This window comes from Manacus candei, unplaced genomic scaffold, assembly GCF_025592945.1.
Source record: "Manacus candei isolate 608988 ecotype Guabito, Panama unplaced genomic scaffold, ASM2559294v1 h1tg000025l, whole genome shotgun sequence".
Taxonomy (NCBI): domain Eukaryota; kingdom Metazoa; phylum Chordata; class Aves; order Passeriformes; family Pipridae; genus Manacus; species Manacus candei.
The window spans coordinates 7,643,968-7,656,728 of record NW_026138073.1 but is presented as its reverse complement, the minus strand read 5'-3'; the positions used below and the strand labels follow the sequence as shown (position 1 = coordinate 7,656,728).

Sequence of the window (12,761 nt, the reverse complement as noted above, 5' to 3'; positions counted from 1 at the left end):
CATTTCTTACTGCAAGTTTTATGGATCAAACCCCAAAGTAATGGAAACTGAGCTGGCTGCACTGAATGAATGTTTCCTAATGCAACAGACGATGTGAACCACACCTCTGCAAGAGCTCAGCCTGTCATTGGTGGCAAGTACTAGGGAATACACTTCATTCTTATTCTCCCTTTGTGAATAAAATCCCTTGTTGGGGAGAAAAATCACAAATCAAAGTATTCTTCTAGTAAAAAAAAAACCAACTATGTTCTTATTTTTTTTTCTTATATATTTCTTAGAAGATTTGATTTCCTGCTATCTTGTTTGTCGTCTTTGTCAGGCAATAAGCAGACAGGAGAATTCACTACCATCACAAAGATGCCCATTGTTTCCATTCATACTATATCTGCTGATAAGATGATATGACTATTGAATGAGACACAGACTCCATAGTGATTGAGAGAGTGTTAAATCTTCAGAACTGGCAGTGCATGTGGTTAGATACTGATACGGAATGAATAAAGAAATAGCAAGAGGTGGACAACATATAAATGTATAAGGAAAAGCAACTTAAATAACTTAGCCAGATGGTAAATACATAAATCAGAGGACCTTTGGTTTTAATATTAAAATTCAAGAAGTGACAGTGTTATATTAATAAAAACACTGTATTAATAAAATATGACTTCTAGAGTAAACAGTATACTATATTCACACGGAAACATATTTCTTTTATACAACACATTATTTTGCTGATGCAAGAATATGTTGCAAGAATAAGTTAGTACTCTTAAAACAAAACAAAACAGCAAAATAATGGAGTATATTATGTTAACATACAGTTACTAATTTAAAAAATATTCTCCTGAATTGACATGCACAGTTTTGCAGGTTCAACCGATCTAATTATCTGACTAACAGTTGCAGTGAGACCTGTAAAAAATGATTAATATTACCAACAAATGTTCCATAAAGCCTGCAGTTGCTCAGACCATAAAACTACAGGTCCAAGATGAGAAACCGTTTCTAGAAGCCAGCCATGCCTATTTAATATAGATGGCTAAATATAACCTCAGCCATCAGGCAGGGAATGTGGGCATTTGCATCAACAAGATGAGGGCTGTCTGATTTAAGACGACTCAGCTTCAGGACTGGATCCTGATATGTTTGATAAAAGACGCACGCTCTGGAGCTGTACCGCTTGTTTTCTTGGCTTCTTCTGCTTCAGCCCCGTTTGTGTCTGTTAGCTGTGAAAATGGCTTTCACCTGTACTGTCTGCTGGGAAATTCTCAGTGCAAACAGACTGGCAACGTCCCCCTGGACAACATCCCAGCGCTCACACGGTACTGCAGCACCGATCACACAGAACACGTCCAAAGGCACCGGGGCTGCTCCTGTAGAGCTGCCCTAGTAATGAAAGGAGGGCAGAAAAAATCACAGCATTTTTACTGAGCTGTCTCCTGGGTTCAGAATAGAGCTAAATGAGACTCTTGGCCATACTTAAATGCTCAGTTCCTACGGGATGCCTGAAACGATTTAGTGAGGGAAGATGCAAACGCCTGTCTCTTCCATCCCTATAAACACTTAAAACCTCACTGCTGAGGCTGAGCAAATGCTCAAGAGCAAATCTTTTCACAAAAGCCTTGATGTGAAGCAAAGAGCTTGATAGTGAAGTAGGCAGTCAAATCTGTGCTCTTCCTGTGACTGACACCCAGAATAGTAACAAAAATACTCACTTTCACTACAACGGTGCTTCTTTTAAGGGGAAACATTTTCCACAGGCATTTTGTAGTTGTACAACCTTATAAAGTGATTAATATAATCCTATTGTTCGAATTCTGACATTTATATTAATGATACATTTATAAGTAGTTTGCAAAGGGTTAGTGAGCAATTAAAAGATGCTAAAGCCAGGACCACAGTGCGTTAGAGACAGCCCTGGGTCAATGAGTAACATCTTAGTCAAGCCATTGAAACTGGTTGTCATTGCACCAGCTTTAGCATTTGCTCAAAAAGATCTTTCAACACAGACACACACACAGAGACACACACACACACATACGTGTCTGTTGGCTGCGATATAAATCAGTGTTCTCTTAGAAGCTAGAATGAAAAAAAAAAACCCATTGCAAACCCTACTTTTCCAAGACCTCTCAACTCACCAGAGAACAGACCTACTCTGTATCCTGCAAACTTGGATGACTGTGCGAAGGACAAGTGTTCCACATTTCTCTCCGTGGATTCATACGAGCACACCAGCTGCTCTAGCTATAGGGCACGGACCCCCTGCAAACTCAGCAGCTCTGCAGAGGCAGATTACATAGCCCTCATAGGCACATTACATCCATGCTTTTTTCCCCCCACTTTTTCAGTACTTAACAGTATCTCTCTCGCTGTTAGTGATTTCTGTACCTAACTCCTCAGAGCATAAGGTGCAGAATATTCGGCAATGAAAATAGAAGAAATACATGCTTGCAAACTGCCATCTGGTCAGGTTATGGAGGGCTACATATTTCAGCCTTGATTGCAAGCATGAGCATAGAGAAACCCTTTCAAAAGACTCTGCTGTGGAATAATTTCTTGGTTAACAGGAGATAATGAGATTTCCTTCTCACAATGCACTGTAGAGATCCTAAGCAGGACAAGAAGCTTGGTGGAACAGACAGCCATGATGGTTTGCCTTTGCTGGCCAACCTGAAGGTCTTTCTTCAAAGCAGAGGAAAGCTCTGGGAGAACATACTACAGTGTTCCCGATTTCCAAAAAGCTTTTCTGAAGAGGTGGCAATAGAAGGTCATAATTTGGATGGGAATTGGCTGGTCCAAAGTATTTGACAATCTATGGCCAAAAATTCAACTGTGCTGTAGTATGGACATGTGGAAGGAGAAGAAGACAGTAGACACAGGAGGGCAAATCAAACAAACTAAGTCTCTAACCTGAGTTTCTCTGCAAGTTCCCTGTCGATCAGACAAAGAGGAGCAGGTGGTCTGCCCAGGAGGCAAAAGATGAAGATGCCTTAACATTTAGTTCTGAACAGAACATCAAAAGTGTCATAAGATCCTAGGAATGACACTCCTCTTTTCTTTTGCACTGTATGTGCCACCCTCTGGCACTCACTGGAGCCTTCCTTCACCGGGTCACATCACATTGAGCCAGCATTTGCAACTCGCACTTTTGTGTGCGAGACACAAGAACAAAATATGAACTAGTGAAAAAAAAAACATAGTGCATCTTTTCACCAGATGGACAGAAGCTTCTTGTGGAAAGCACCCACTTTCCTGATGGAAGAAATCTTTTAAATACCCAAGCCTGTAAGAGAAAGAGTCAATCCTGGGCTTTTGCTTGGAAATGCAATGTTCAGAGTACTCTAACTGGAACTCCAGAAGGAAAGAACCATCACAAGAGAACTAAGAAAAGATCTTTTATAACTATCAAAGATAACTTTGAAATGAGAGGTGATGGCATACCCAGGGACAAAGCATTTTCACAGGCAAGCATCACATCGAAGTACATATGGGCATCTACAGGTAAGCCCCTAAAGTAATTAAACACCAAAATGATGACAGCTTCTGATAAAAGAAAAAAGCAAAATTAATTGTTTATTGAGTGCTTGACCCAGGTGGACAAGCACACAGGATTAACTGCCTCTGTTTCATAACAGACAAGGAAATACAAACACATTCATTACTAAAGCAGAGCTCTCAAACTGAAGTTAATGCTAACTTCGGAGTGCAATTCTGCTTGAAGGAGTGGCTGTAAAAATGGCATTCTCCTACTCGAAAGATCTATTTCTTGTATGTTTTCTGGGTCACATCTGCTTATTTGAAACAAGATTTTTTAGGATTTTTAATCCTGTTAGCCTGCAGACCAAAGACAGCAAATGGAAAGTGAGAGAGGCTCCTGAATGCCAGCCACTTAACCCCACTCAAAACAGAGGGGATGATCAGGTGTCAAGAAAAAGTCTGGGATTTGGCAGGCAGAATCCTTACGGATGCTGAGGATGCACAAGAAAGAAAGGAAAAAACCTGGGTACTCAGACTCCAGGTTGCATATGGGAGGCTGGCTGCTGAACAAAATCTCTTTTCCTTGTAAACGGAACATATTTGGTGTGAAAAGCCCTGAAAGACCACACGTTCTTTTATACAGCAACCTCTGAGAGTGCAGTGCCACTTCACTTTGCCTAGAGAATCACAAAAAAAGCAAGGAAAAGAGTCTCTCCAGAGGTCACTTGGTCCCAGTTCCTGGTTTGAGGCACTGCCAGACTCATGTTGCTTGCAAAGGGTCAATCTTTCTATTTTAATACCTTTATTAGAAGGAAAACTCAGTTATTTTCCTTTGTAGGATCTGACTTGGCTTTATAGAGCAAGCATGACAGGGTTCAGCAATGCTTCAAAACCTGTGAAATAACAACAGTAATCCAAAGCACATGTCACATTTTTATCATTCGCCAGCTCTTGAGTTCAATTTGGGTTTTTCTCAGGCTCCCAGTTTCTTGCTGGTGAACTCCTAGCTTTCCAAATGTAAGAAATGAGTCTGCTTGACTCACTTTGGTTTCTGCACGTCGAATTCTACAGGCAAGGCAGCTGGGACAGGCAAAGCTGCCCTGGACATGGGACAAGTGCAGCCATCAGCCATGGGGCTGATACGAGAGGCACACGCTGCACTATCCCCCCATGGGGTGGGTGGAAAAAAATGAGTTTTGGGAAGAATAAGTACAGCAATGACTCACACAGGTTATAGGGCTGGACTGAACACAGTGAAGCGAGTTTTTTTTTGTTCTGAAAAGGAGCTACTCGAGTTCAAAAGCAGCACTGGAAAAGGCCTTTTAGAATGGGATCCAAAAAGCCATGTTAGCTAAGAAGGTTTTCCCATTTTCATGCTTCCCTGTCCAAAGGCACACGGTTCAAACTGAGGCAGCAACGCATTTCAAAAAACCAATAACATTTCCCTCGTTAGCCTGAAAATGCTGAAGAGATCAGGCCTTCTATTTTTAGCATTACACTAGAAAATCTAAAGCGCTTTCTGCGTGTCCAGTCTAATGTTTGCTAATTCATCTCTGTATGAATCTCCATCCATTTGCACCCAAATTCCAATTGTATCAAAGGAGGTTTCCTTACTTTACTGGTTCCCATGACTCCCGCTCAAAGCCCCTGTGAATTGACTGTGCAATTGAGGACTCCATCAGATCGACATATCTAACAACAAGTGGAGCAAACAGGTCTTGGAGGTGTTTGTGGAATTTTCCATTGCACAAATTATCTAGAATAGATAAATAAAAGTATAGTAAGACACTACAGTTACTAAAACCTCTGTAACAAACCACAGTGTGGTACTTCATCACACAACAAATTCGTCAGCAAACAGGAAAACTTCAAGAACACAACAGGAGCTGGCATCAGGCACCAATGTTCACAACACAGACAGCAGGAATGACTTCTTACTCCAAACAAATAAACAGACAATGAATCTTCTTTTCCATTAATGTCACACTTACAAATACATTATTACTTCCTGTGAATAAAACAGGTGTAAGAAATACAGCATGGCAAACATTACGGTTTTAGCAGGTGGGAAAATCATTTCTTTACTTGCTACCATGACGCTGGAACTTGCTCTCTGAGGATTGGTCCCTGGATTTTTTCATGTGGTCTTAGAAAACTAATTGGGGCCCTGGTCTGGGACCTGGCTGAAGGCAATGCCAATTCTGCCACCAGCTCCCTGGGGAGCGGTTGGAGCACCCGGGCAAGCACCAAATCCTCACACAGGTTTTTAAGGCATAGGCCCACGTGCTTTAGAGAAGAGTCTTATTTCACGAAGTACTCTTCTTCTGAATTACTCCTGCTTCCATTTACTTTAATATTTTCCTCCCTTCAATAGAATGTTAAAGCAGGGACTGGTTTACTTCATGCTAAATAAATGCAGTACACATATATAAAACAATACAGACATTTAACAACAACAAGATAGAGTACCTAATTTCCTGCTTATCAGGCAGCCATTACCAAGAGACTTGAGAAGAAGAAGCAAAATAAAAGTTCAGCTTCTCACCTTCGACTGAGGCATTTCATTTAAGGGGTGTCTGTGTGTTTTTTTTTCTAGTGGCAATGGAACAAAATCGAGAGTATGTACTGTAAACCTCTACTCATCTCAGTTCTCTTTGCAGTACGGAGGGGCTGAAAGTACTATCAGTAACCTGAGCCGCCCACTGAAAAGGAAATGATCAAAATACAATACATACAGTCACTACGGAGGGAATCGTTTATGAGCTGAAAGAGCGGAAAGCTGTCCCAGGTGTCTGGGGGTTGCACCTCTAACGCAGCATCCATATCCACTGCAAACAGTGACAGGAAGGTCTCCGCATGCTCAACCATTAGGTCTGACCACCAAGCAAAGGCCTTCAGAGTTGGTAGAAAAAGATAATAAAGAAGTGTGTTAGTTCTAAGAAAGCACAGAGAAAGATGTCAGGCCACGTTATCTCCAAAAAAAAATTTTAAAAAGTGCATCCCATGGAAACTACCTTTATTGTAAAGAGAACAGTGCTTTGGAGTGCTAGCCTGCATGGGTCATACTAATCCCAGAATTAGGCACTGCTATTCTAAGATAAAAGGTTTCTTGTAAAGGATCTGTTCAGAGCTCCACTGTAAAGGCACGCAGCTATAACATGGCAAAGAAGGTTTCATCTGTTCAATTTACAATAAACAACTTCATTAATCTTTAATGATGCTAATTATAAGAAAAAAATCAACTAATTCTTATTCTAAAGTATAGGAATTTGGGAGTTTCTTCACTGTGCTTGTGGGTCTTCTGCTGTGTTTTTCAACAGTTTAAATTTTACTTGGATTTGCTACTTCCATTTGTCTTGAAAAACTACAAGCCTGAGACATTAAAATCTGTCCTGAATCACTCACACTCTCCTTTAAAGATATTTCAAACATGACCAGTAAAAGTATTACAGCACTGTTCATTTTACATGGTTAGCTATACACGCCCATAGAAACACACTACCACCTTCATGATGCTACTGATTAGGAACTCATTACAAAGCTCTACTATCAACATGCCAAGGTGAAAAAACAAAAATATCTACGGCAAGCCTATATTTTCACAGAGGCAGGAAAAAATTGTCTAAACTTGAAAACCAAAAAATATCAGTGAAGTAACTCATTCTCATGCACATGGGTCCTTAGAATTGGCTGTGCGGGTTCTCTGAGGTGACATTCACATCATACATGGCTCAGATGTGAATGCTGCGGACGCATGCATGCGTGTTCAGAAGCCACTTCTGGCTGGGAACATGCAATATGAGAAGTGCTGTAGATAGGACCATGTGCTGTCATTTTGAAGTGACGGGAAATTACTCAGCGACTTGAAGGATCTAAGGAATAACTTTGTGGCACTCTGTGAGAAAAAGAAATTTCTAGCATAGGCACAAGAGTGGAGATGAAACAGAAGAGATTGGGAACAGAGGAATTAGTTTGAAGAGGAACTGCCAGCCAGGCAGGGGCATTTTTTGCAGATTTTATCAGACATGAATAAGCAGAATGGGCTTTCACTCTCTCAGGGTTCAGTTTTGATTTGCTGATGAAGAACTGCACTGATGTGCAAAGCACAACTCCAGCTGCTGGTTCACTTGGCCATGGGGAGGGGGCAGCACCCCCAAACCAGGTTACTGCCATGGACCCCTTTAATTTTTCCTGTTTTGTCCAGACTTCTCAGATGCAAAATAACCACAACAACCACCTAAATCCCAATCTAATCTTAGATTGGGCCTGCCCAGTCATGGGGGTGATGATGTGGACAAGGTGGGCTGTACCATGAAGGCACAGCTTCAGTGCTTGCCCGTGCCCAGAGCAGCAACACCAGGAGGTGAGTGTCCCTGTGGTCATGGCATGGGGACAAGGCAGCTACAGCAGACTCCTTTGTCTGCAAACTGTCCCCAGCCCCATAGATGAAGCTGCTCAGCACTGTTGAGGGGGTGCTCAGCAGGCTCAGTGGTCGCAGTGGTGGTGGCCTTGGGCATCTGCAGAGTTGATGCAGTGAGTCCACAGGGCTAAGCACTGAGGGCGGTGCTCTTCAGCTCTTCTCCCACATTTGGTGCTGGTGTCCAACCAAGCACAGGGCTGAATTCCTGCAAGTGCCACATCAGGAGGCATCAAACTGTGAGACCACACAGGAAACAAAAACGTCATGACACAAGTCTGGTCCCGATGCCCGCTCCAACCTTCTCCCCAAAGCAGGTGGGAAAGGAGCTGTGCTTAGCAATGGGAGGGTCCTCTTAGGTTAGCAAAGCTTGGCTGTGGTTTTCAAGGAGGGTGCTGGGGCTGTTCTCGCTCTGATGTGGTTCCTCTGGCTGTGCCTCTGCCTGCCCAGAGCCTGCTATGGTGTCACCACCAGACACTGCCCACAGGTCTGTGGGCACTGAGCGATCGGTACGAAGGACCAACGGCAACCGGGATTTTGGGGGGAAGGAAAAGAGAGGAGGCCAAAGAATATCTTCTGTAACAAATACCAACATAAACACTTCAGAGTCCTGCAATAAAAACCTGCTTCCACAAAAAAAGGGGGGGAAAGCTATTTTAAAAAAGAAATTACAAAGAAAAGCATGTGATCATTGGTGAAAAAAAAAAATGCCCAAACCAGTAACAGTTTCTCCTTTTGCTGGAAAAGTCAAATTTCAGTTCTGTAAGTCTCTAACTTATGCCAGAATCCTCAACCTCCTCCCTAGTTTCAGTGAGCAGGACCTTCCTGCGGTGGGAGAGATAACGACATACTTAGAAAATCTCCTTCAAGATGGTAACATTGCATTTATTTACCATCTACTTACCTGTTTTGTTTAAATCACAATGTAAAGGAGGAAAAAAAAAAGTGTGCTTCTAGCCAAACACACCTATTATTGTATATTTTACACATGGATACACATGTATATATGTATGACCTCAAGGAGTTAAGATACATATATACATATACACATATGTATACATAGAGAGAGAAAACACAAGTTCAAAAATAGGTGAATGGCATTGTCTCTGGCATTTGTCATCAGTCATCTAGAGGAAGGGAAAAGGAGCTAGGAGACATCTGATGGGAGAGATGACACAATGACAGAGACCTCCCGCTCCCAGATTACAGACATAGGCACACGGGTTCTGCTGCATTTCTGCCTGTGCTGGGTTGCTTCCTTCTCATGAGTAAGGCAAACCCAACTGACTAGACACAGTACTCCTCTTGTAATGATTTTTGAACATTCTCCATGCTCAGAGCATTATTTTCTGCGTTCTCATTAAGGAATCTGCCTGGATGTCCACGTAGGGAAAATGGGGCATGTTTTAAGTGCAAAACTGCTGTTTTTCAGTAAAATAAGGCATTTCTTCAGTAAGCAGTGCAACTTAATTTTCTGCTAAATATCCAAAGTAGACCAAAGAGTTGCACCTAGTAGGTCAAACATTTTCCACATGTAAAAAAAAAGTCACCTGGAATTGTTCGGGAGAAAAAAAAAAAAGAAGTGCAATGCCTCAGCAATTCTCATTGCACTGTGACAGCATAACACGGCTACAACGCATAATAAAAATCAGTGATAAACCACCCAGCCTCTTCTCTCTCTTCCTTGGGTGCAATTCAAAGTGTGCAGAGAGCTGGCCAACTGCCTGTGCACTGCTGAAATGCCACAGCCACCCTCAGGACAGGGATCCAATAACGCACCGACAGTGTGCCGGGCTCTGGAGAGAGATGGATTTCACCCTTCCAGGTCACTGTTCAGAACAAGGGACCGGGATATGCCTCCTATCCATGTTGGCATTAACCTTCTGTCTCTAATCAAAACCTTGTGACACAAAAGATGCTGGAGAACAGTTCTGAGCCTTCCTCCTGGTGATCTCGGCAGTGAGGCTGGCTGAGCACGACCGGTCCTGTAACCACTTCCTTCAGAACTCTACTCTTTTTAAAATAACCTGTGTTTTAAAAAACAGCTTCTTCCCAGCCAGTTGTATATCCAGCCTGTGCTGGTGAGGAGTGGAATAAAACAGTTTGTGCACAAGTGCAGTGCTCTTGAGCACCCCTTGCTTTTGTAAAAATGAGTTTTATTTCACTCTTCACCCCATATATTCTCTCTCTACATATAAATACTGTATATCCAGTACAATGCACATACAGACAAAACCAGAAGAAGACCACTACCATTCTAGGCACTCGTGTAGTACTTAGTCCATCTCCACCACAGTGTACTAGAGATCAGGTGAATGCAAACGACAGGTAACAACAGGCTGAGGAGCGAGTCCAGGCAGGTAGGGTTGTGTTGGGATGTAACTGCAGCGCTCGTAAAATATACCCACTGCTGCATGCATGGACTGGACTGCTATGCCACATTTACCCTCCTGTGTCAGGCTACCAGCCCTGCAAGCAGCCGACTCGAAGTTGCTGTTACATTCCTCGGTCAAAGTTACAGAAGCGAGGGCAACCCGGGTAAAATCCCAGTAGGAAACATGGCACTGAGAGGGCATGCACGGAATATGACAGGAGTGACTCGTTTCATTCAGTTTAGTCACATACCTCTTTCCCCTGCCAGGATCATCCAAGATTGAATGAACAGTAGAAAAACAGGGAGGAAATTTAAATATGCAGTCAGGCATTAGTTGGGTTTTGTGGATTGTTGTGTATTTATCAATAAGTAAAATTATACTGCAAATTTAATACACACCGGAATGATTTCTAGGTGATTGTGAAATTATTTATCAAATGCTCTTAATGCAAAATATAGTGAGTATATATAGATATATATATATATTGACGGGAAGGAAAAGAGAAAATAGTGAATGAGTGTTACAATAACTACAATCATAAACAATTAACCATTCCCTCTGAATTTTAAAATTATTCCCTTCTCAATAGGCATTCAAGAGCACCAGATTTACAGAGAACTCAGGGCTCAATCCTGCAAATACTTACATGGATATGCAACATCACCTGCTTGGGCAGAAATGTCCTGACGTGCTGAGAGCAGGACTACAGCCAGCCATGCCAGCTGCCTGTGAGATCAAGTGTTTCCAGGATCAAGCCTCACGATTTTCTGGTCTATACATGACTATGACATGGTTTCAGTGGTTTTAAAACATGAACTTTTCCTGTCAAAGTGCTTTGAAAAGTTAAGAGTGGCATTAGGCCTTAGATAACCCAAATAATGAGTAACTGAGCACACACAATTCATCCTAACCTCCATGACTAGTAATTGAAGTATTCCCAATAAGCCAAGACAGAAGAGGCCAACAGGAAACCAGGTGAGTTAATCATGTACTGTAGGGGCCCAGGGAAACCTGAATGCTCAGAAAGGGACAGAAAGGAGAATTGTCCTGTTTTGTTGTCATTTTCCTTGCTTCCCTCCGGACAGCAGGAGCTGCTGCAGGGACTCTGCTCATGCTGGCTGGAGGCACACACACAGGTTATTATTTGGAAATACAACCTTTCTGGAAAGTGGACAGGTTTGCTCTTGTATGTAGTTGGTGGTGAATTATTTGGCCAGATTCAGCTCCAGTGCTGTTGGAAAGGCTGCAGACTGACATTGAGGAGAGTACAACTTAATTAATTCCTCCTTTAGCCCTCCCTCCCCTCTGAAAACACACTCCTCCTGAACTGTACTTTGCCTTCATTGTACTCGAGCACCGTTACTTAAGAATACTTTTGGCTTTTAAAGAAGAGAACCCAGCACCATTTGGGAAGACATCACCCAAACATACAAGGCTCCCACCGGAGCTTGCTGAAGACCTGGGGGACACGACCTCGCCGGGCGCCGCTGCTCACCTCTGCGTGGTGCTCTTCATTTTGCTGTAGGACTTCAATTACCAACTCTGCCAGACGTATTGTATCTTCTAACTTTTTAGCTGGTGTGACTAACCGGCCTACATTCTCTGTAGTACAAGAACTCAAGTTAAAAGGGAAGCAGGGTGAAAAGCTAGACGAACAGTAAGTTATTTTAGAGGTTAAAAAAAATAAAATCCCATAATATTCTACAGCTTTAAAGATCTTTTCATGCATATGTTAAATGCTTATATAATTAGTACTGAGCAAACCAGAAAGCCACATTCGTTATTATACTATGAAAATACAGTGCTCCAGCTCCAAATTTCACAATACTGTCAGAGTTGTTTTGCTTTATGGTGGCACTTTATTAGCTCAAATAAGAACATCACATTCTCCAAAGACAGCATCTGGCCACTAATATATGAAAAACACGTATCCTTCGATGTAGATGATGCTATTATAGGAATCGTGTCTGTATTATTTTAAAATTCTTTTAAGAAGATCAATTCAAACAAATCTGTCTGTACTTGTAATAAATTGTCTCTCAAGCAATTTAAATGTCACCTGCTACTGAAAGCAAAACTTGCAGGTCTGCCCTGCTCCAGGATTTAACTCCACAAGGGTCAGGAGTTATGCATGCTGGAGGGAGTGGAAAGTGGTAAATCCCATGTTCATAGGTAAGATTTATATGGGAAAAGGGATGCAACTTTACAACAAAAACCCCGGAAAACAAACCAAAGAGTTTAAATCCTGGAGCTTGGTGTTCAGCTATGCTGAGTTATTTTGCAGCGTTTTCTGAAAACTCTAAAAAATAATTAAACTGTATTCTTCCAGGTGATTTATATTATTAATAACACATTAAAAATCTGAGGTGCTAACAATATGGAACACTTAAGAGTATTTCACTAGAAATAATGTAGAGAAAAAGAAAATAATCACATTTTCCTTAAACAACAGCTTCTGCAGAGCTGGCTGAGTGCAGCCAAGAAGGTTT

At 41.9% G+C, this 12,761-nt stretch overlaps 1 protein-coding gene across 15 annotated transcripts in view; it reads right to left on the bottom strand.

The window, feature by feature from the left end:
* The window catches only part of CADPS (calcium dependent secretion activator), a 211,905-nt gene that overhangs the window by 44,965 nt on the left and 154,179 nt on the right, over nucleotides 1-12,761 (bottom strand). For all 15 annotated transcript variants that reach the window (XM_051788784.1, XM_051788785.1, XM_051788770.1 and 12 more), the window contains 3 exons: nucleotides 11,768-11,874; nucleotides 6,216-6,372; nucleotides 5,095-5,236 (listed from right to left, as the gene is read on the bottom strand). In XM_051788784.1, the coding sequence (XP_051644744.1) occupies nucleotides 5,095-5,236; nucleotides 6,216-6,372; nucleotides 11,768-11,874 (406 nt within the window). The remainder of the gene's footprint in view (nucleotides 1-5,094; nucleotides 5,237-6,215; nucleotides 6,373-11,767; nucleotides 11,875-12,761) is intronic.